Consider the following 20,890-nt stretch of genomic DNA (forward strand, 5'->3'; position numbering starts at 1 on the left):
CCATTTGTTTCCCCCTTTTACCTAAGACTGTAAATTGATTGGGATAAGAATTGTCTTTTACTATAAATTTGTATGATGAGACCACAAGCCATGATGTTGACCAGTATTGTCCCTTTGATTTCTTGTCCTTCTGCTTCTGTCTGTATCTTTCTGTGGTGTCTTGTCTTATACTTAGGGTATGTCTACACAAAAAAGCTACAGTGGCAGTTGCAGCTACGCCACTGTAGTGTCATAGAGTAGATACTACAGCGATGGAAGGGGATTTTCCATTGCTGCAGTAAATCAATTGCTCTGAAAGATGGTAGCTAGGTTGACGGAAGAATTCTTCCGTTGACCTAGAGGTATCTGTACTAGGGCTTAGGTCTGCTTGCCTGTGTCTCTCAGGGGCTTGAATTTTCTGCACCCAAGCAACGTAGCTAGGTCAACCTACATTTTAGGTGTAGACCAGATCTTAGTCCCCGCCCCAAAGAGGGTAGTCTGTCTTTTTTGTTCTTAATTTGTACAGCACGTAGCACAATGGGGTCCTAGTCCATGACTGAGATACTGGGGGTATATCCAGACAGCCTGTGGCAGCGAGACACCCAACCTGGGTCAAAAGACTTAGGCTCACACTACCACGCTCAAAATAGCTGTGTAGACATTGTGGCTTGGGTTCTGAAGTCCATCTCCCTCCCTCGGCTTCAGAGCCAGAACTGCAGCTCTAACATCTACACAGCTATTTTTAATGTGCTTTCTGCAACCCCAAGTCTGTGGACCTGGGCAGGGAGGCTTGCTGCCGAGGGCTATGGAGATGTACCTCTAAGCACTAAGGTCTTTTGCGTGTAACTGTAATACTATCAGCTTGCTGAGGCCCAGATGACACACAGATCACAAATGAATTACACATCAAAAGACAGTAATAGAGGAAACTTGATGTGATAGTAGATTCATTTCCTTGAGGTCCAATTTTCTGAAATTACTGTTCCAAGACTGCATGGAAAATACTTTCATAGAAAAAGCAACCCCCCCCCAAAAAACAAACAAACAAAAAACCCCAACAACACACAGACAGTCAAATGTTGTTTTGTCTGCATTTTAAAGAAATATCTGGCAGTGGGAATGGTTGATTACAAATGCATTCACTTTTGCATTAGTGGTATTTTTTTGGTAGGAAGGTAAATATGCCAGTAGCTTCAAGTGAATCTACCAGTGGAGATTCCTCCAGTACATTAATGGCTGAAGCAAAAAGAAGTTGAATGAGGATGCTGACCCCTCCTCCCCAAAAAGCGAGATTTCAGATGGCTAGAGAGATTGTACAAACTGCCTAAGAATGTTATTTGCCACTGAATGCATCGGATGAAGTGAGCTGTAGCTCACGAAAACTTATGCATTGGTTACTCTCTAAGGTGCCACAAGTACTCCTTTTCTTTTTGCGAATACAGACTAACACAGCTGCTACTCTGAAACCTAAGAATGTTAATAACCCAAAGGACCTAGTCTTCCAGCAAATGGGCGAGGCGAGCTGAAGCAAGTCTGAATATTCAGGGCTAGATTCTGTCATCAAGTATGCCAGTGTAAATCCGGAGTCACTCCGAATTTACACCTATGTAAGTGAGCAAAATGCGGCTCACCGCCTTTCTGATTCCAATCATCTATCCTCACAAAGAAACAAGGGCTAAACAGTGCAAACAACAGTGTGTGTGCCGGGGGGGTGGTGCGGGGTAGCTGGGGGAAGAAATGTGGGCCGCGGACGAAGCGGGGGTGGGCGAGAAGGGGAAGCGAGCAGGAGGAGAGGAAGGAGAGGAGCGAGCGGGGAGGGGCCGGGACACAGCCTGGCCGCTGCCCGGGTGCTACATTAGCTCCGGCCCGCCCAGCGCGGCGGGTTTCTGCTGAGCAGCCAAACAGCCCCGGCAGCCGGAGGGGGCGGTGGCGGGACTTGTGACTGGGCGGCTCGGAGCAGCCGCGGCCCAGCAGCGGCAGCGGCAGAGCCGGGCCCGTCGCGGGGCAGGGGAGGCGCGCGGCGGGAACCCCGCGCCAGCAGCACCATGGCCACCAAGGTGAGGGGCCGCCGCGGGGCCCGGCCCGGCCCGGGCTAGTGCCCGGAGCCGCGGGGAGGGGAGCGGGGTCGGCCTCCCCCGCCCCCCCCCCGTCGGGGGCGAGTCCCAGGAGACCCGCGGTTGGGGTGGGGGGAGGCTGGTGTTTCTCTGCCCTCGGGCCAGGCCCAGGGGCCGACGAGGAAGGGGCTGGGGCAGCCCCCGGGGCGTTGTGGGGATGAACCCCCGCCACTTCGGGGCTGGGCTCGGCGGCCGCCCCCCCCCCCCGTGTAACCGCCAGGGCCGGGGGATCCCGGAGACCCTCACCCCCGGGGCCCGTGTGATTGTGCCTCGCTTGGGCCCTGGACCCACCCTCGGGCCAGGCAGGACGGGAAAGGCGTTTCCAGCGTCACAAAGTTTTACAGTCCCCCCCCCCCCCGCCCCGCTCTTCGTGGTGTTTCGCCTGACCCCACATGCTGCAGGATGGTCTCAGCCGCCCCCAACGTCAGGCCAGGGGCACAGTGCCCGGGGTGACTTGTAACCCGCAGATCAGAGGGGACCCCCTGAGTTACAAAACCCAGTGGCACCTCGTTTAAACACCCTCCCCGCCGGATACGCTCAACCGCAGCTTCCGAATCTGTGCTGCTAATAATAGCTGGAAGAATTAAAATGTGTGTCGCTATTTATCATGTGGGCATGGGCATTTTACCCTGTCCGGACGGGGATGATAGATTGGTCAGTTTCACTTTTGCGTCTTGTTTCTCTTTGGTTCTCCCGAGTCCTGATATGGGCAAGAGTGGCATGATTTAGTTGGGAACATTGTGCTTGGATTTAAAAACACTCCCCCTAATGTTCATTGAAATTTCAAAGCAGTGGCATGGACACATTTCTGTTCATGTTAGGTTTTGTAAAACAAAGAAATAAATGTTTGGGGGCTGAAGTACCTTAGGTTGTCCCTTTAATTTCACAGCTGTGCAAGCAAAAAACCTGGGCCTTGGCTTTTCAGAGTTGCTGAACTCCTTGCTGCTCTTGTTGACTTTAGTGGCAGTTGTGACTGACTGGTCAGCGCCCTTGAAAAAGTCCTTACGGAACCAAACTCTAGACATTTCAATGTCATTCAACTTTGCATTTTGTTCTGTGTTTTTCTATACAGTACTCAGCATTCAAGCAGGAAGGAAAATGACTGTTGTTAGGTCTGGCCTACACTTGAGATTTAAGTCTAGCTACATTACTCGGGGTGAGACCCCGAGAGAGACATAGTTAAGGTGACCTAAGACTTGGTTTAGACAAGAAGCACTGCAGTGGTGCAGCTGCAGCACCTTAAGTGTAGACATAGCCTTAGTATTTGATACAATGACTTACATTACAAAAAGATCAGACACAAGACTCAGTTGCTCAATGGAACTCTGCCTTGTCTGTGGTTATGTATATTTGCCTGGAAGTATTGCTTGTTTTCTGTATATAGCATAGTAGGTTTATACACCTGATAATGGCCAAGTATAGAAGGTGTCTTTTCCGGTCAGTTTGATTGCAGTGGGATAAATTCATTTATCCTCTTCTAGTGATGCATGTGTGTGTGTTCCACTTTATAAAACAAGACTACCACTAATAGATTGGAAAAGGCCACATGTATTCCACAGTTGCTCTTCAAAGAACTGATGCATATTTGTTTTATATAATCTTCTGAATAATGTTCTGTTTTTTGTAGCTCATATTAAAAAACTGTTTTCCTGCTGCCATGTGATTTTTGTAGCATGTGAATTAGCAGTGTTAGGAGTTCTACGGTCTGATTTTGATTTGTAGTAGTGTATTTGGTTTCTAAAAAGTATGAGACTAAATTATTTTGCTTTGTTTCTGAACATTATTAGAAAACTAATGTAGTAATTGGACTTTGCATATCTGAAACCAGTCTAAGTAATCTACAGTATTTATTTGCTAACTTAGCTGAATATAAAAGATTATGCTGTTTTCATTAAAAGGTGTGTTGTCTGACTAGTAGTTTTTTATTTTCTTAACTTTTTAAAGGCCAAACGTACTTATTGTGACGTGTCACAATATTGGAAACAATGCTTTTGGGATACAACTGGTTCCATAAACTAGTTCTGCAGCTTAAAAAGTTCCATTTTGTTACTAGTAGACCCTATCCATAGAGAATAGTGATAGTATATGATTCTGGATGACTTAATATTTGACAAATTCTGTATCTTGTATATATCCAATTTAGTGCATTAATAGTATTGTATAAATAGATGCACATTACTCTTTAGATAAGAAGCCTAAATCCCAAGTCAGATAGGTGCTTTAAAAATTTTACTGTTACACCTAAAATTGGAGTGTATATGCATCAGAGGTTTAGAATGTTGATGTTGGATTTGGCTTGGTTTTAATATTGTTAGTTTGAACTAATTTGCGATAAATGTGTATGCGTGTATGTGTGTGTGTGTGTGCACGGACACACCAGAACACTTCTATTACTTGTGGTAGTTAGAAGGAAAACTGCATTACTTTTGGCATATATGTACTTCTGCAATTGCGGTAATCACTTCAAATGGTGCCTATTTCAATGTGGAATAGGACCTGCACTGTATTGAAAGGAGGATATGAAGGACTACTGTTGATTCTGTGCCTGGAAAGAAGAGTAATTTAATTGTATAAATGTGGAGACTTAAACACTCTGTTTTTCTTTAAATAGCTCCCCAGTTTATAACTTCTTCAGAAACTAAAGACAGATTATGCTATCCCTGATTTAACTAAAATTATATTGTGGGTAGAAGAGCAGCAATTATTTTTCCTTCTTTATTTCTTAATTTTTGGGGAAAACTGTTGCATATTACTTCCTGATTTTAACCTTCAGTATTTGCAAATTAAAGACTTGTTTTTTTTGTTTTGCTATACTGGTAAGTTAAGTTTCTATTAGAGTGGTGCCAAACTATTAAGTTTTTGTTGTATGGCATGCATATGAGATACAGCTATTTAGGGTTAAATTTGGTAAACTTGTTTAATTGTCAGCTGTGATCCTTGTAGAAGCAAAAAGAAAAGGAGTACTTGTGGCACCTTAGAGACTAACAAATGTAGAAGCAATTGACCTATTATATTTTTCTTTTTAATGGTTGGTGCAAGAAGACTGTTTGAATTTCAATACCCAGTGTTCAGAAAGTTAGCTAAATAATAATTTACCATATAAATGAAATAGGATTGTATTTATTATTTTTAATCCCAACCCTTCTGAAATAGCTGACTCCAATGAGAAACATGCCAAATGTTGGAAATACACATGCAAAAATCTGCAGAACATAATCCTAGAGTAGGGTTGTTGACCTTGGATATTTATTTGTCCTAGTTTAATAACATTTTAACCACTGTATACGTAGATTCAAAGGCCAGAAGGGACCATTGTGATCAGCTAGTTTGACCTCCTGCATAACACAGGCAACAGGACTTCCCTGAATTAATTCTTGTTTGAGTTAGAGCATATCTTTTAGAAAAACATCCAATATTGATTTAAAGATTTCCAGTGACGGAAAATCGACCACAAACCTTGAAGTTATTCTAATGGATAAGTACCCTCACTCTTAAAAAATTTGAGTCTGAATTGTCTAGCTTTAACTTCCAACCATTAGATCTTGTTATACCGTAGTCTGCTAGATCGAGGAGCCCTGTATTACCAAATTTCTTTTTCCCTGTGGGTACTTAAACTGTGATCGAATTATCCCTTGACGTTGTCTTTGATATGCGAAATATACTGTATGGAGCTCCTTGAGTCTTTCTCGATAAGGCTTGTTTTCCAATCCATTTATCATTTTTGTGGCTCTCCTCTGAGCCCCCTCAGGCAATTGTCAGCTTCCTACTGAAATAATAGGAAATACAGGAGGAGAGTAAAAAAATCCACATTTTGTGGCTGTGACCTTTTAAGCATCCTTACAAACTGAGTAACCTGTTTAAAGGGAGGAGCTATGGCCCAGGGTTGGGATGCAATACTGATAGAGGACTGGGGTATTCCTGACTCAGCTGTGGATTTTCTTTCTGACTTCGGGCAAGTCATATAGGCCAACATTTTCAGAATTGTTCACTGATTTTTGGGTTCCCCAGTTTTTGGATGCTTAACTTGAGATCAGTAGATCCTGATTTCCATTAAGTTCTGAGGGCCAGCACCTTTCATTGACTTAAATGGAACGGATGGTTACTTAGCACCTCTGAAAATCAGGCTCCTAGGTATATCAGAGCGGGTACTTAACATCCGAGGCATCCAAAATTAGTGGACATTTTAGAAAATGTTGATAACTTCTCTGTTCCTCAGTTCTATGTATAAATGGGGGAGAACACTTCCCTAATTCACAGATGTGCAGGGAGGCTAAATTAATACTTGTAAAGTTTATTTCTATACAAGAGAAAAACACTAGGTTTGCTTCTGTGGTACCCTTTCAGAAAAGACACTTTAGATCAGAGGTGGGCAAACTACATGTTGCGGGCCACATCCAGGGAACTGGCCCCTGAGCTCCTGGCTCGGAAGGCTAGCCCCCAGCCCCTCTCCTGCTTTCCCCCGGCCCCTGCAGCCTCCGCCCACTGCGCCACTGGCACAATGCTCTGGGTGGCCTGACCCAGCGCTCTGTGCTGCGCGGTGGCGTCGCTGGCTCCAGCCGGGCGGCGCGGCTGCCTGTCCTGGTGCTCTGGGTAGCACGGCTGTAGCGCCGCCAGCCACCGGTACTCCAGACAGTGCAGTAAGGGGGCAGGAAGCGGGGGGGTTGGATAGAGGGCAGGGGAGTTTGGGGTGGTGGTCAGGGGGCGAGGGTGTGAGTAGGGTTCAGGGTGGTCAGAGGGCGGGGAACAGGGGGTTGAATGAGGGCAGGAGTCCCGGGGGGGGCAGTCAGGAAGGAGAGGGGGCATTGGATGGGGCAGGGATTCTGGGCGGGACAGGGAGAAGGGGTGGTTGGATGGGGCAGGGGTTCCAGGGGGACAGTCAGGAATGAAAGGAGGGGTTGGATGGGGCGGTGGTGGGTCTGGGGGCGGTCAGGGCACAGGGAGCGGGGCGGGCGGTGGATGGGGCAGGAGTCCCAGGCGGGTCTTCAGGGGACAGGGGGATTGGATGAGGAAGGAGTCCCAGGGGGGCCGTCAGGGGGCGAGAAGCGGGGGGGTCGGATGGGGGTGGGGGCCAAGCCACACCTGTCTGTTTTGGGAGGCACAGCCTCCCCTAACCGGTCCTCCATACAATTTCAGAAACCCAATATGGTCCTTAGGCCAAAAAGTTTGCCCGCCCCGAGTTAGATTCTTTCTGCATTTGCCTACTTGATTTCTTGGAGGTAATTGACCCAACCATTTTTCTCGTTATTTGCAATGTTGTAATTTCACTTTTATTATGTCATTTGTCACATTTAAGCTTCATTCAGTTGTGGGGTGCTGGAAACACCAAGGAGCTGTATGCTGACTTCTCAAGAATGTGATCTCAGGCTCAACATATTTTTAGAGACATATGTTATTTAATAGATAATTCCTTTCCTTGGGAGGTCTAGTTTGGAATTTGCTAAGTCACTCTTCCAGCAGGAAAAATAAAGACTATAATAAGAGGATCCAGTATGTCAAGTACACTGTGCTTTTGTGGTACTAATGTAAGATCTGGATTTTAACTTGAAATCAATCAGCCTGACTGATTCTCTTGGTCCCATTGGAGTCAATGGGTAAATGGCACTACTTGCGTGAGCAAAGACACTTGTTTTGCAGGATCAGATCCTTAGTTGCCAGTTTTGGGCCCTATTCCTCAGGGAGATCTATACAGGCAGATCTTTACCCAGCATGGAGTCCCATTTTAGTCAATGGGACTCTGTGGGCTAAGGTTCCACATGTGTGGATCTGTTTGCAGGATTGGGCCTTTTTTTCATATGTTGAGGTGTTTTAGGAAGAAACTTTTTAGGACACAGAGTACACTTTGGTTCTTAGAAAAAAGTGTTAACTGGCATATTTTTAATACTTGCAAACAAATAAATGCACTTTTAAGGAGGACAGAGAGAGGATCTCCAAAATTTAGAAGTAAAGCTTTATGCTCCCTATCTGCACCCTTATTTTTTAAAAATTTTAATTCCTTAATTTCCTTTCAGTTTTAGTCTTTTTCACTGTTAGGTTTGCTGAAATGGGTAAGTTTTGAAGTGTTCTCAGCTGTATTCTTAGTGACAAACCAAAGTAGAACTAGTTCTCTTCGCTGTCTTGTGTGCAGAAGTGAACTCCCCTTTGGGTTTGTTGAGATTAATTCAAACCAAAACTGAGAGGCATCTCTAACAAATGAACTAAATTAAGTGTTCTAAAACTGTCTACTCCTTTGTGCAGAAAAAATTAAACCTTTTAAAGACCATCTTAGCTATTGAAATTGATTTCTTATGGAGGAGTATTTAACAAAATATGAATTGTGTCTTAATAGCATTGTTAGGTGGAAGGGAGTTATACAAACCATTTCCTGCTTCTTTCAGCACTCTCCACCCTTTGGGAGTTCAGTGAAGCAACACGTAATACAAGAAATGAGATCACTATGCTGTAAACTGTATTTACAAACAAAGAGCTTGCTCCTGTGCACCCTTATTCAACAAGTAGTCAATTGAAATCAGTGGGTTTACTAATGTGAGTAAGGATTTGCAGGATTAGGCCAAAAGAAAACAAATGCCAAGATGTTAACAGCAATAAAAATGTCAAGCAGGAAGAAGATTTATTGGGTAAGAATGCTTGGTAATGCAAATTTACCCTAAAAAACCACAATCCACCCATAGAATGAGAAAAACAAATGTGGACTTAAACAGGGCCATATAAAAATAAGTTAGTTTGGTGTCATGCCTCAAGTGCATGACCCACTGCTTTCTTAATTTATTTCTAGCTGTTTTTGTTTATAATCTTCATAAACTTCCTGCAGTCAATGGATACGTGGTTTCCCTCACATTTTGGCGATTGCCAACATGAGTTTGTTTTCCTTGTTGCTTTTGTTTTTTAATGGACCTGATCTTATTGTCATTGAAGTCATTAGCAAAACTCCAGTTGACGTACATGGAAGAAAAGATTGGGTCCTGTATGATGATTTGCTCAGATGCTGCTGCTGCCTATATGACTCAGTATTTCTAGGTTATTTTTACCATCTAGAGATTGAGTCATCAGAACATCATTTCCCCAGAGCATATCATTATTTAAAAAATCTCCTGTTTACGATAGCTAAAGGGGAGGAGAAGTCTTACCTATGTAGATTTCATCTTGTTTGAAAACTTGATTCTTAACATTATTAAATGTTTGTAACCAGATAAAATTCATTTCTAGTCTCTCCATATACTGATTTAATTTCTGGAAAAAATAAATAAAAGCCCTTTTAACTTGTGCCTTTGTTTTTGCTTTACCAATTACATGGCTTACCTCAAGACCATTGTGGTTTTTTAAGACGAATTGTAGTACATCTTATGAGTTGTTCAATAGATTTCTATCTGTGAATTTTCAGAGTAGTAGCCGTGTTAGTCTGTATCCGCAAAAAGAAAAGGAGTATTTGTGGCACCTTAAAGACTAACAAATTTATTTGAGCATAAGCTTTCGTGGCATGCATCCGATGAAGCGAGCTGTAGCTCACGAAAGCTTATGCTCAAATAAATTTGTTAGTCTCTAAGGTGCCACAAGTACTCCTTTTCTATCTGTGAATTGTCTGCCAGTCTGTTAAAACATCTAATTTAATGGTCTTTTGAAAATCTTATTTAAAATTACAAGATATGCATAGGTATATTTCTTTTGTTTACGTGACTTTTATCTGACCAGAAACAATTTTGTTGTGATAGGAAGTTGTGTAATTGATCTTAATTACAAAGGGATAGAAGCCATCACCTCTGAAATTTGTCAAACTACTGTGAGAACTGTATTGTTAAATATGCTGGTTCCTTCGTGTCTTATTTTTATAAGCTATTCCAACTTTAGTACTATTGGAATTGTCACCTCATGAACAGGTGACATAATAGGTTTCAGTGTTGTAAAGCAATGGGACTATCTTGTTGCTTTGAACAGCTTTCCACAATATAAAATACCATGAAATTTAGAGAACTAGAACTGTTTAATCAAATTATTTGACTAGTTGTGAATATTTAGTGTCACAGTTAAAAATAAAACTGCTCATTTTACAAGTATATTCCAAAACATAGATGGTAAGATTGCTTTGGACTATTGAGGCACTAAGCTTCATAATTTAAAAAAATACTTCTTTCATTTTGTAAGTGGCAGAAATCTTGGCTCATGTGTTTCTATCTTCGGGTATTAAACCCTGCCAACATAAACAAAATAAAATGTGTATACAGTACCCCAACAAATAAAGCTAATGTGCTACTGGAGAAAAACAGATGTTTTTAACACACTAAATATATGCTTACTCTATATTAGAACCTAAGTTAGACTTGCCCATATTCTTCCTCACCAGTTCCAAAAGCAGTCTCCCTGTGTTTGGGCTTTGTAAATAATAAATTTCCCCAGTATAGGAAGCAGGCATTAACACCAGAGTCCTCTTCCACTTTGAAGTCCAGCCCAAAGTAATGGATTGTTATGGCTTGCCTGTGATGGGGGGGGGGGGGTGTCCATGATTTATAAGCACCAAGAATGAAACTCCCTATAGAAAGAGTTGAAGTTTCCATATTGTAATTGCACCCAAAAGCAGTGGTGGATTTAGAGTTAGTGGGGCCCTGTGCGCAGCTTCATTTTCGCCATGGCCACCCCCCTTTCCCCCCGATCAGCCAAGAAAAAGAACATTCGCACTTATCTCTCCCCCCACCCCGCTTTTCATTCTTTTTTTCTTCCTCCTCCTCCTCCTCCTATATTATAAGAAATGGGAAGTAAATGAAAATAAAGTGAGGTACCTTGATTGGGGCAGGGGTGCAGGAGGGGTTGGGGGGGGGCTTTGTGAGGAAGTTTGGGTGCGGGCTCTGGGCTGGGGAAGGGGGTTGGGGGCAGTGCTTACCTTGGGTGGCACGCCTCCCACAGCGACTGGCACACCCCACCCTCCGGCAGCGGATCCTAGGCGGCGGAGGGAGGGGCCCAGAGGATCTCCCTGCACTGCTGCCCGCAGGCACTGCCCCGCAGCTCCCATTGACCTCAGTTCCCAGCCAATGGGAGCTGCGGAGCCTGCGCTTGGGGCAGGCATAGTGTGTGGAGGCACCCTCCGGAGCTGCAGGGACATGCCGGCCGCTTCTGGGAGCAAAGCGGAGCATAGGGAGGGAGGCAGAGCGGGCAGGGAGCGTCCAGAGATGTGCCAGCAGCCAGCTGCTTTCGGGAGTGGCGTGGGGCCACTGGCCATGGCATGCAGACAGCCTGCCTGCTTGAGCCCTGCTGCGCTGCTGGGCGGGTCTTGGGGAAAGGTTGTCAGATATTTGTTCTGTGTTTTGGGGCCTCCCTGTCATTGGGGGCCACTGTGGTTGCTTTCATGGTAAATCTGCTCCTGATCCAAAGAGTCATTATTGTGTGAGTTGAAGAGCTTTCCTTTGTCTGGCAGGTTCATTGATTCGTAGGCCAGTACTCTGGCGCTCCAGCTGGGGCGCTGGGTTGGTCCTGCTCCAGCCGGGGCGCAGGGTCGGGGGCCACACCGCGTGGCTCGGCCCTGCTCTGGCACTCCAGCCAGGGCGCAGGGTCGGGGACCGCTCCATGCGGCTCCCGGAAGCTGCGGCATGGCCCTGCTCTGGCTCCTACGCACTCCAATGGCCCCCTCCAGCACTCCAATGGGAGCTGCAGGGGCGGTACCTGCAGGGACAATATCTGCAGATGGGGCAGTGTGCAGAGCTGCCTAGTCGCGCCTCAGTGTAGGAGCTGGAGAAGGGACATGCCACTTCTTCTGGGAGCTGCTTGAGGTAAGTGCTGCTTGGAGCTTGCACCCCGGAACCTCTCCCCATGCCCCAACCCACTGCCCCAGCCCTCATCCCCCTCCGACCCCCTCGGTCCCATCCCAGAGCACCCTCCTACATCCCAAACTCCTCATCCCCAGCCCCACCTCAGAGCCTGCACCCCCAACCCGAGCCCTTACCCCCTCCCACATACCAACCCCAATTTTGTGAGCATTCATGGCCCACCATACAATTTCTATTCCCGGATGTGGCCCTCAGGCCAAAAAGTTTGCCCACCCATGATTTAGACCATCCTTACAGTTTAAAATCTCCAATGATGGAGATTCCACAACCTCTGTAAGCAATTTATTCCAGTGCTTAACTAGCCTGACAGGAAGTTTTTCCTAATGTCCAACCTAAACTTCCCTTGCTGCAATTTAAGACCATTGCTTCTTGTTGTATCCTCATGTTAAGGAGAACAATTTTTCTCCCTCCTCTCTGTAACAACCTTTTATGTACTTGGAAAAGGTTATCATGTCCCCTCTCAGTCTCCAGTCTAAACAAACCCAATTTTTTCAATATTCCCTCAGAGGTCATGTTTTCTAAACCTTTAATCATTTTTGTTGCTCTTCTATGGACTTCCTCCAATTTGTCCAGATCTTCCCTGAAATGTGGCGCCCAAAACTGTTCCAGTTGAGGCCTAATCAATGTGGAGTAGAGCAGAAGAATTGCTTCTCGTGTCTTGCTTACAACACTCCTGCAAATACATCCCAGAATGTTTGCTTTTTTTGCACCAGTGTTACACTGTTCACTCATATTTAGCTTGTGATCCACTATGACCCCCAGATCCCTTTCTGCAGTACGCTTTCCTAGGCAGTCATTTCCCATTGTTCCTTCATAAGTGGAGTACTTTGCATTTGTCCTTATTGAATTTTGTCCTGTTTACTTCAGACCATTTCTCCAGTTTGTCCAGATCATTTTGAATTTTAATCTAATCCTCCAAAGCACTTGCAACCTCTCCCAGCTTCGTATCATCCGCAAACTTTATAAGTGTACTCTCTATGCCATTATCTGGTTATACAATAACCACTAACAGCTTTTGGTGTAGAATTTGAGTCTTGCTTGCGTAAGAACCAGAGATCTTCATAATAGTCACTAAAAAAAAAAAAAGTGTACCTGTGCAAGGATTAAGCAGTGAGCCACATTATTCTTAGGCTATATGTGTGTGGCTCAGGTGTGCTGAGGATTGATGCCAGTCCTTCAGCCACTGAAGATGTGTCCCAGTTGCTCAGAAATGAACATACTGCTATTCTGATATGTTACCTTAAATTTTAAATGTCACTTAAAAAAAAAATCCTTTAAAAAATCCTTTGAAAGAGTTCAGTATTTAAGTAACAGTTGACGTTTCAAGAAGTCCAGCCACTCCTGAAATATTTTGAGAACGGCTGACTGCAACAGGTGAAAAGTAGCATTTCCCTTTGAAATTGGTCCACCAGCTTAGTTCCCACCTGCCTTCTGAAGCTGTTTTTGCTTGAAAAGGCACATCTGTTCATTCTACTGTCTTAAACTAGTAAATTGTTTTGTCCTAACTTTTAAGTAAAGGATAGCACAGGTATAGCAGTATGCTTTGCCAGATGCAGTGGTTAAAAATTGCTAATATTTTCTATTAGCTGCTGTTAACATATACAAGACAGACTGAATTCTCAATTGCTATGACTACAAGAGCAGGCCTTCAAAGTGAAATGAAATACTAGTTTAAGCCTGTTGGCTTTTGCCAAGTAATGATGTAATAAAACCACAACATTTGAGTACGTTATCTGAAATGAGGCTTTGTTACTTGACTAGTATAAGTTGGATGACTTGATATTTAATAGTAAAAAAAAAAATTGTATTTATTTACAGTTCTTTGCTATTAAAGCGACTACTAGGAGCAGTGCACGATATTTAGTTCTATTCAATATAATCCTAGATCTATATGTATGTGACCTTTTTGAAGTTTTCGCTATCCTTTATTTTATTACTTTGTCTTTATGGACCAACGTCAGCCATTTATCCATGAGCTTGAATTACTCTGTCATTTCTTTGTCTTCAATTTATTTAATACAAATTTTGCACACCTACTTATTCTTTTTTCCAAATGATTAAGCCAGAGAGAGTACAACTGGAGGGTGTGATCCAAGGATCCCTTGGTGCCAATTGACAAAAGGCACAAGGAGTGCATGGGGCTTTACCGGAATCACCTGGATCAGATATATGCGTGATAGTTCACCGAAAGTTGTCATGTGAGGGCTCTACTGAGAGCCAGTAGCCCACTGGTGGTCTTAGTCATTGCGACATATATGGAAGGATAATCTTTAAGGAGTTGTGAATCTATACTGAAAATTGTGTTCTTGTCGCCTTGGCATTAAGGCAGATCTCCAGGTGGTGACATACTTAGGGTGACCAAATGTCCCGATTTTATAGGGACAGTACTGATTTTTGGGTCTTTTTCTTATATAGGCTCTTATTACCCTCCACCCCCTGTCCTGATTTTTCACATTTGCTGTCTGGTCACCCTAGACATACTCCTTGCCTGAAAGGAATATTTCCAAGGTAACAGACGCCTATCTCTGTGTCTGGTTATTTTGCGTATCATTTGCCTCACAAGGTATGCCTGTTTGCATGAGCCACTGGCAAAATAAGAGATTGCAAAATCTACAAGAAAGGAAATCTATAGGATGAAACAAACAATGGGGAGGGGTGTGTGTGTTGGTCCCTGTTTATGAATAAAGACAAAAGATTCTTTTTGTATATCTTGGGGTAACAAGCAACACACGGGCTCTTTCACTGAGGAGAGAAACAGCATGTTTCTCATGAAAAAAGGGTCACAGCGAAACTAGCTGTAAAATGCTTCAGGATTTTGCATGAGGAGTACTTGGTTAGACAGGATAGTATCTTGTTAATTAAGTCTAGACTTTAGAAAGCATGTTATGATTTTATTTTACATTTTAACATTTGTTTCCAATACTTTTACTTGAATCTCTATTCCTTGTTAAATAAACTGACACTTGATTTCACTGTAAACATACCTGTAAGAACAGTGATCTGTGGTAGACCTGGTGAGCTGGGTTATACTGTTTCTCTGGAAGGAGTGAATTTCTGGATAATGTGAGTGTGCAGGGGACCAGTGGCTGTATATTACAGGTTGAAGCTTGGTGGGTTCGAGGCTTGGAGTGTGCCTATTGCTAACCTGTAGAATATCAAAACATGTGTTCCATGTAAGAGTAACTGATTTATTAAATAAATTACATGAATTGAGCTGATTGTTTCTAGTCACTGTGTCCTTCAGGATTTTAGAGTTAGCCAGATCTCCTCTCACACCTCAGTTTTATTCATAGCTTGGAGAGAAAAACAAGGCTTCCTTCTTTTTCAACTCCCAGTTAATTTCTCAGTTTTGAATGAAATGAAATAGTCTTTGAAATGAACTAGTTCAATAGACTGAAATGAAGAAAGTATTTTCTCTGCACCTGCAGAAGAAGCTTACTGCTGTCAAAAGCTGGTTTAGCACTTCAGCAAACACTGGCTCCGGGTGCTTAGCCAGGGACTTCCACCAATTCAGTGGTTGAACTTTCTTTAAAATTTGACAGCAAACATGTACTGATTAAATTAGAAAGTAATATTGAATTGTTTTAATTGATTATAAAATTTATATAGATTAATATTATTAATAATTTTGATTAATAGGCCTTAATATAGATTGTCTTAATAGAAAAATTAGTTTTAATAGGTTGATTTTTGAAATAAAAATATTTAATTTAAATAAAATATCTGATTTAAATAAATTTTAATTTTTTTTCAATCAAGTTTTTTTAATCCACCCAGATTCGTGGGTAAGTTCCTAATCAAGCCCTCAGGCTAAACACTTCCAATTATAAATGGCAAAGTGTGTGTTGAAGTTGGCTTTTGGCAATTGCTACTTTGTACCTGATATTCACTACAAGAAAATAATTGTAGGTTAGGTTCAAGAACTCTACCTGCTGTATACCAGAAGCTAATGTAAACTGAGATTGGTTGCACTATGGTTACAGAAGTCTCCAGTCTTCTCTAGTGCCCTTTGAAATAATTTGACAATTTCTTACAACTAGAGAACAGCTATCCTTGTCTCTGTTTATAGGGGTTATTGTCAAGTACATTGCCATCAGCTTTTTATATCGAATTGTACCCTCTACCATCCCCACACTCGATTCTGGTATCTCAACAAATGAGCTTATACCAAGAACTCTCTAATTAATATTCGCTAGCAGTTCAGTTTTGTGGAGGAATGGAATTTCATCTCCTTTCCTTTCAGTCCTGCAGGTGGGGGGTGTATTCAGAGGCTTCCTTGAAGTGGCTGGAGGCTAGCTTGTAATCACAAATACAGTTTTTTACTTCTTGAACAAATATTAACTTTAAAAGTGTCACTGCAGAGCATTTAAAATAAAGTCCTTCTTTAGGCAGCCTGCTACATCAAAGAGCTGAATATCAACTTGGAGAGTTTTTCCAAAGGAAAGTGAGGAAAATAAGAAAAGGAGTACTTGTGGCACCTTAGAGACTAACCAATTTATTTGAGCATAAGCTTTCATGAGCTACAGCTCACTTCATCGGATGCATACTGTGGAAAGTACAGAAGATCTTTTTATACATACAAAGTGTGAAAAAATTCCTGCTGGTGGGGTGGGAGGAGGTATTTTTTCATGCTTTGTATGTATAAAAAGATCTTCTGTACTTTCCACAGTATGCATCCGATGAAGTGAGCTGTAGCTCATGAAAGCTTATGCTCAAATAAATTGGTTAGTCTCTAAGGTGCCACAAGTACTCCTTTTCTTTTTGCGAATACAGACTAACACGGCTGTTACTCTGAAACCTGAAGAAAATAAGTTGCTGTTTTATAACTTAGTATAGATAAGGCTGTATTTATCATTTTGAAAAGCTGTCAAGTCATTTCCCTTATTTAAAAAAGTCCAAATATAGATATAGTGTTTTGATAATGTAATCTAATTTTAATCAGCAAGATGCCAATGGCATCAGCTAGGGCCTTAGCACTGCCTCATACTCTACCAAGGCTTTTTGAAATGTGTGTTTCAGCAGCCATTTTAGAATCTGTATCAGTGCAGATTAAATTGTTTGAATGCCCAATGCATTTAAGGGGTTCTTACTAAATTTCTGAAACAATAGTTAGAATAACACTATATATGTAGAATCCAACGTTAATATATATTTTTTTAAAAACCTCTGTCTACAATATTTAGACACAACACTCTGGAAAAGAATATTCTCTCATCAGAACTTCATCTACTAGCAGGATAGAATGACTCAAATCTGTTCCCTGGCTTTTTATCAGTATTAGTAGAACCCTTAATATACGTATTTGTATTTAACTATTTAACAACATTCTGTTTTGATTATAATTCACCAGTGGGTGATGAACCAATCAGCAGAATTGAAGATGAGTCATAAAGAGGGAAGGCCTTTCAGCTTCTTGCCAAATGACGAACTTAGACACGACTCTAAAGTTATTAGAGTAGCATGAGTTACACATGAATCCATCAATTACAGATGGAAGAAAATATTATTCACATAATGGCATATAAATATAATGATTTCTATTGAAGGAGTAGTGGTGGAATAGTATATCTGAGTAAATAACACATCAGCACTTGTTAAAATTAAGAACTGGTGAAAGTATTTTAAAACATGTTTTGAAGGAGCATATAATTTTGACAATCTTACAGGAAAATAGATTTTAAAGAAAAATCTAATATAAAAGTGACATTAAGTAAAAATTCATCACATTTTAAAAAAAATAACTGTTAGTTGTCACTCAGATCACCCTAAAATGTAAATCCATTTTGAGAGGAGATTTCAGTTTAATTAGATTTTCAACTTGGTTTTATGCAAATATTGTTTGTATGTGTTGAGCAGATGCAACCATTCTGGTGTATGATCTTGTTGATATACTGCTGTAGAAGCTGTGGGTCTCCTTTCCCATACACTCCCTAAAAGAATATGACAGGTGAATAGCTACTGTGTGTGCAGCGGTAAAAATATTAAGTGTATAAATGTGATACATTGTTCCGTCACATTTTGAAAAGGTATGTTTTAAACTTTATCATTTCCATCCAACCACATTCTACCCTCCCACCCTGCATTTCATGGGTTTGCTCTGGGAGAGTAAAGTAGGAACCTTGATGCTGGAATTCATCCTCAGTGCTTTCTTCCTCAAGCTGTCTGTCATCTCTCATTTCAGCTGCTACAACTGCCATGGAATTTTCACAACCTGACATTCCAACCAGCAGTTCTCCAAACACTGTATTACTCTCTTTAGAACTCCCTAGGTGCTATTCTCTAGGGGAATGTTAAGAGAAGGGGAGGGGCCTTTCTGTCTTCCCTCTTGAGTTCTTTCCCTTGCTCTCACCTGTTTCTGTGCGCTTGTCTAGACTATAAAATTAAGTCAACTTTACATTGGCATACAGATACCACAGTAATTACGTAGCTTATGCATGTCTACATCTTGCTACTTATGCTGGTGGTGCGCGTCCTTACCTGGAACACTGGTATCAATTGTACTGTCAGTGTGGGGCATTGTGGGAAGGCTAGTGAAAATCAGTAACAGTCAACATGAGTAATGCAGTGTCTACACTGCCATTGCATTGACCTGCTACATTGATGTTGGCTCTACTCTGCTCAAGGAGGTGGAGTTAAGATAGTGTAGCTGGGCAGTTACATCGATGGGGAGTGAAATGTAAGTTACTTCTATAGTTAGCTTGACATAAGCTGCCTTGCATCAATCTAACTCTGTAGGTAGACCAGACCTGTCACTTGTTTCTCTCAGGTTGGTTATGGAAAAGGGCATATGTGTCTGGGTGCAGGGATTTCGTAATGTTACCATTTCTTCATGAAATTAGATTCTTCCGATCTTTTTTCTATGCTATATTCACTCTAGCTGTGTTCACACTAGCATTCTTCTTCAAATTTCCTAGTGTCATAGCTCCATCAGTAATAGTAACAATAGGAGAGCCAGTGTGGGGCATTTCATCGTGCCCTGCTCAGAGCTGGTCTGGAGGACACAGTGAATAAAACGCCCATGGCCTATCCACATTGTTGCTTCTGGCATTGTTACAATTTGAAGAAAAATGGTAGTGTAGACATCCCTCGGGTAAACTGGTGTAGTTCTGTTGACTACAGCAGAGCAAATGCGAGTTTGTCACTTGAGGATCCAGCCCTAAAAGTTAACAGTATGCTTTTTGGGATAGTGGTAGAATCTAGGACTGCAAAGACAGACTAGCTTTTTGCTTATAACCATCTAGCATTATGTGTTTTTTTTCTTAATACTGATATTCACTAGACTGATACTTTTTTTTTTTTATAAAATATCCCAGCATATTATGCCACATCTTCTGTAGTCTTGCAAAACTGCTAACAATTTTTATACCAAACTATCCACACTTAAATTCCACAATAACTACTGTAATCCTTGAGATGCAAAAGTCAAATTCTTCATTATTGAGATGTTTTGACAGACATAATTAAAGTATGCTGCACACTTTTTTGTTTAGAAATTATTAGGCAGCCAAACTTCTTCAGTTCCTGCCTGATACCACGTGGGGGTCTTACGATAGAATCAGAGAAATGTAGGGTTGGAAGGGACCTTGAAGGGTCATCTAGTCCACCCTCTTGTGCTGAGGCAAGACGAAGTATACCTAAACCTATGTGACAGGTGTTTGTCCAGCCTGTTCTTAAAAACCTCCAATGACTGGGATTCTACAAGCTCCCTTAGAAACCTGTTCCAGAACTTAATTATATTAACCAATTATATTTCCTTAATTAGAATTCTTTTCTTAATATCTAACTTGAATCTCCCTTGCTGCAGATTAAGCTGATTACTTTTTGTGCACCTGCTTTATAGTAATTTCATCTAGACTATATTTCCCTTATTTGCTAATGAGAATGTCATAAAAGACTGCATCAAAAGCTCTAGTGAAATCAGGATGAATCCCATCTACTGCTTCTTCCCATACACTAGGTCAATAACCATGCCAAAGAAGGAAACTAGGTTGGCTTGGCATGATTTGTTCTTGACAAATCCACGTTGACTATTGCTTATTATCCTCTAGGTCAGTGGTGGGCAACCTGCAGCCCGTCAGGGTAATCCGCTGGCAGGCCGCAAGATAGTGTTTACATTGACCGTCTGCAGGCATGGCCGCCCGCAGCTCCCAGTGGCCGCAGTTCGCTGTTCCAGCATGTCCCTGTGGCCCACGCCACTTCCCGCAGCTCCCATTGGCCAGGAACGGCGAGCCGTGGCCACTGGGAGCTGTGGGCAGCCGTTACTGTGGATGGTCAATGTAAACAGTGTCTTGCAGCCCACCAGTGGATTACCCTGATGGGCCACAGGTTGCCCACCACTGCTCTAGGTGCTCACAAATTGGTTGTTTAATAATTTGGTCCAGTAGCTTTCCAGGTATCAGTGAGACTGACAGATCTTTAATTCCTCGGGTCCTCTTTATCTTTAAAAAGGGAAATAGGTTCTCCTTTCTCCAGTCTTCCAGGACTTCACCAGTACTCTCTTAGTTCTTGAAGATAATGGCTAAAAGGTGCTGAGATTACTTCAGGTAGTTCATTTAAGTACCCTAGGATGAATTTTGTCAGGCTCTGTTGCCTTGAATATATCTAATTTAATTAAAAATTCTTTAACCTGTTCTTTCTCTGTTTTGGCTTGTTTTTCTTTTCCCATGTTAATATGAATTGTGTTAAGCATCTGGTCACAATTAACTTTTTTAGTGAATACTCAAGCAAAATAGGCATTAAGCACTTCAGCCTTAATTAATGCCTTAATTATTAGCTCCCTTTCCCGGCCAAATAGTGGACTTATACTTCCTTTGTCTTTCTCTTGTTCCTAATGTATTTATAGAACCTCTTCTTAGACTTTTATGTCTCTTCCTGTTCTTTTATAGCCCTCCTTATTATTCTTTTATAGCCCTCCTTAGCAATTTGTCTTTGTTTCCACTTTTTGTAGGATTTCTTTTTGATTTTCAAGTCATTAAAGAGCTCCTGATG

General features: G+C 42.1%; 1 protein-coding gene across 3 annotated transcripts in view; it reads left to right on the forward strand.

Moving 5' to 3' along the window:
• The first annotated feature begins 1,801 nt into the window (after nt 1–1,801).
• Nucleotides 1,802–20,890, forward strand: part of SNX9 (sorting nexin 9) — a 98,862-nt gene continuing 79,773 nt past the window's right edge. Inside the window, exon 1 of one of the 3 annotated variants that reach the window (XM_084624694.1) lies at nt 1,802–2,036. In XM_084624694.1, the coding sequence (XP_084480820.1) occupies nt 2,025–2,036 (12 nt within the window). In that variant the 5' untranslated portion in view covers nt 1,802–2,024. The remainder of the gene's footprint in view (nt 2,037–20,890) is intronic. The other 2 variants (XM_084624693.1, XM_084624695.1) reach the window with 2 other exon arrangements.

This window comes from Lepidochelys olivacea, assembly GCF_965140295.1.
Source record: "Lepidochelys olivacea isolate rLepOli2 genome assembly, chromosome: 3".
NCBI lineage: Eukaryota > Metazoa > Chordata > Testudines > Cheloniidae > Lepidochelys > Lepidochelys olivacea.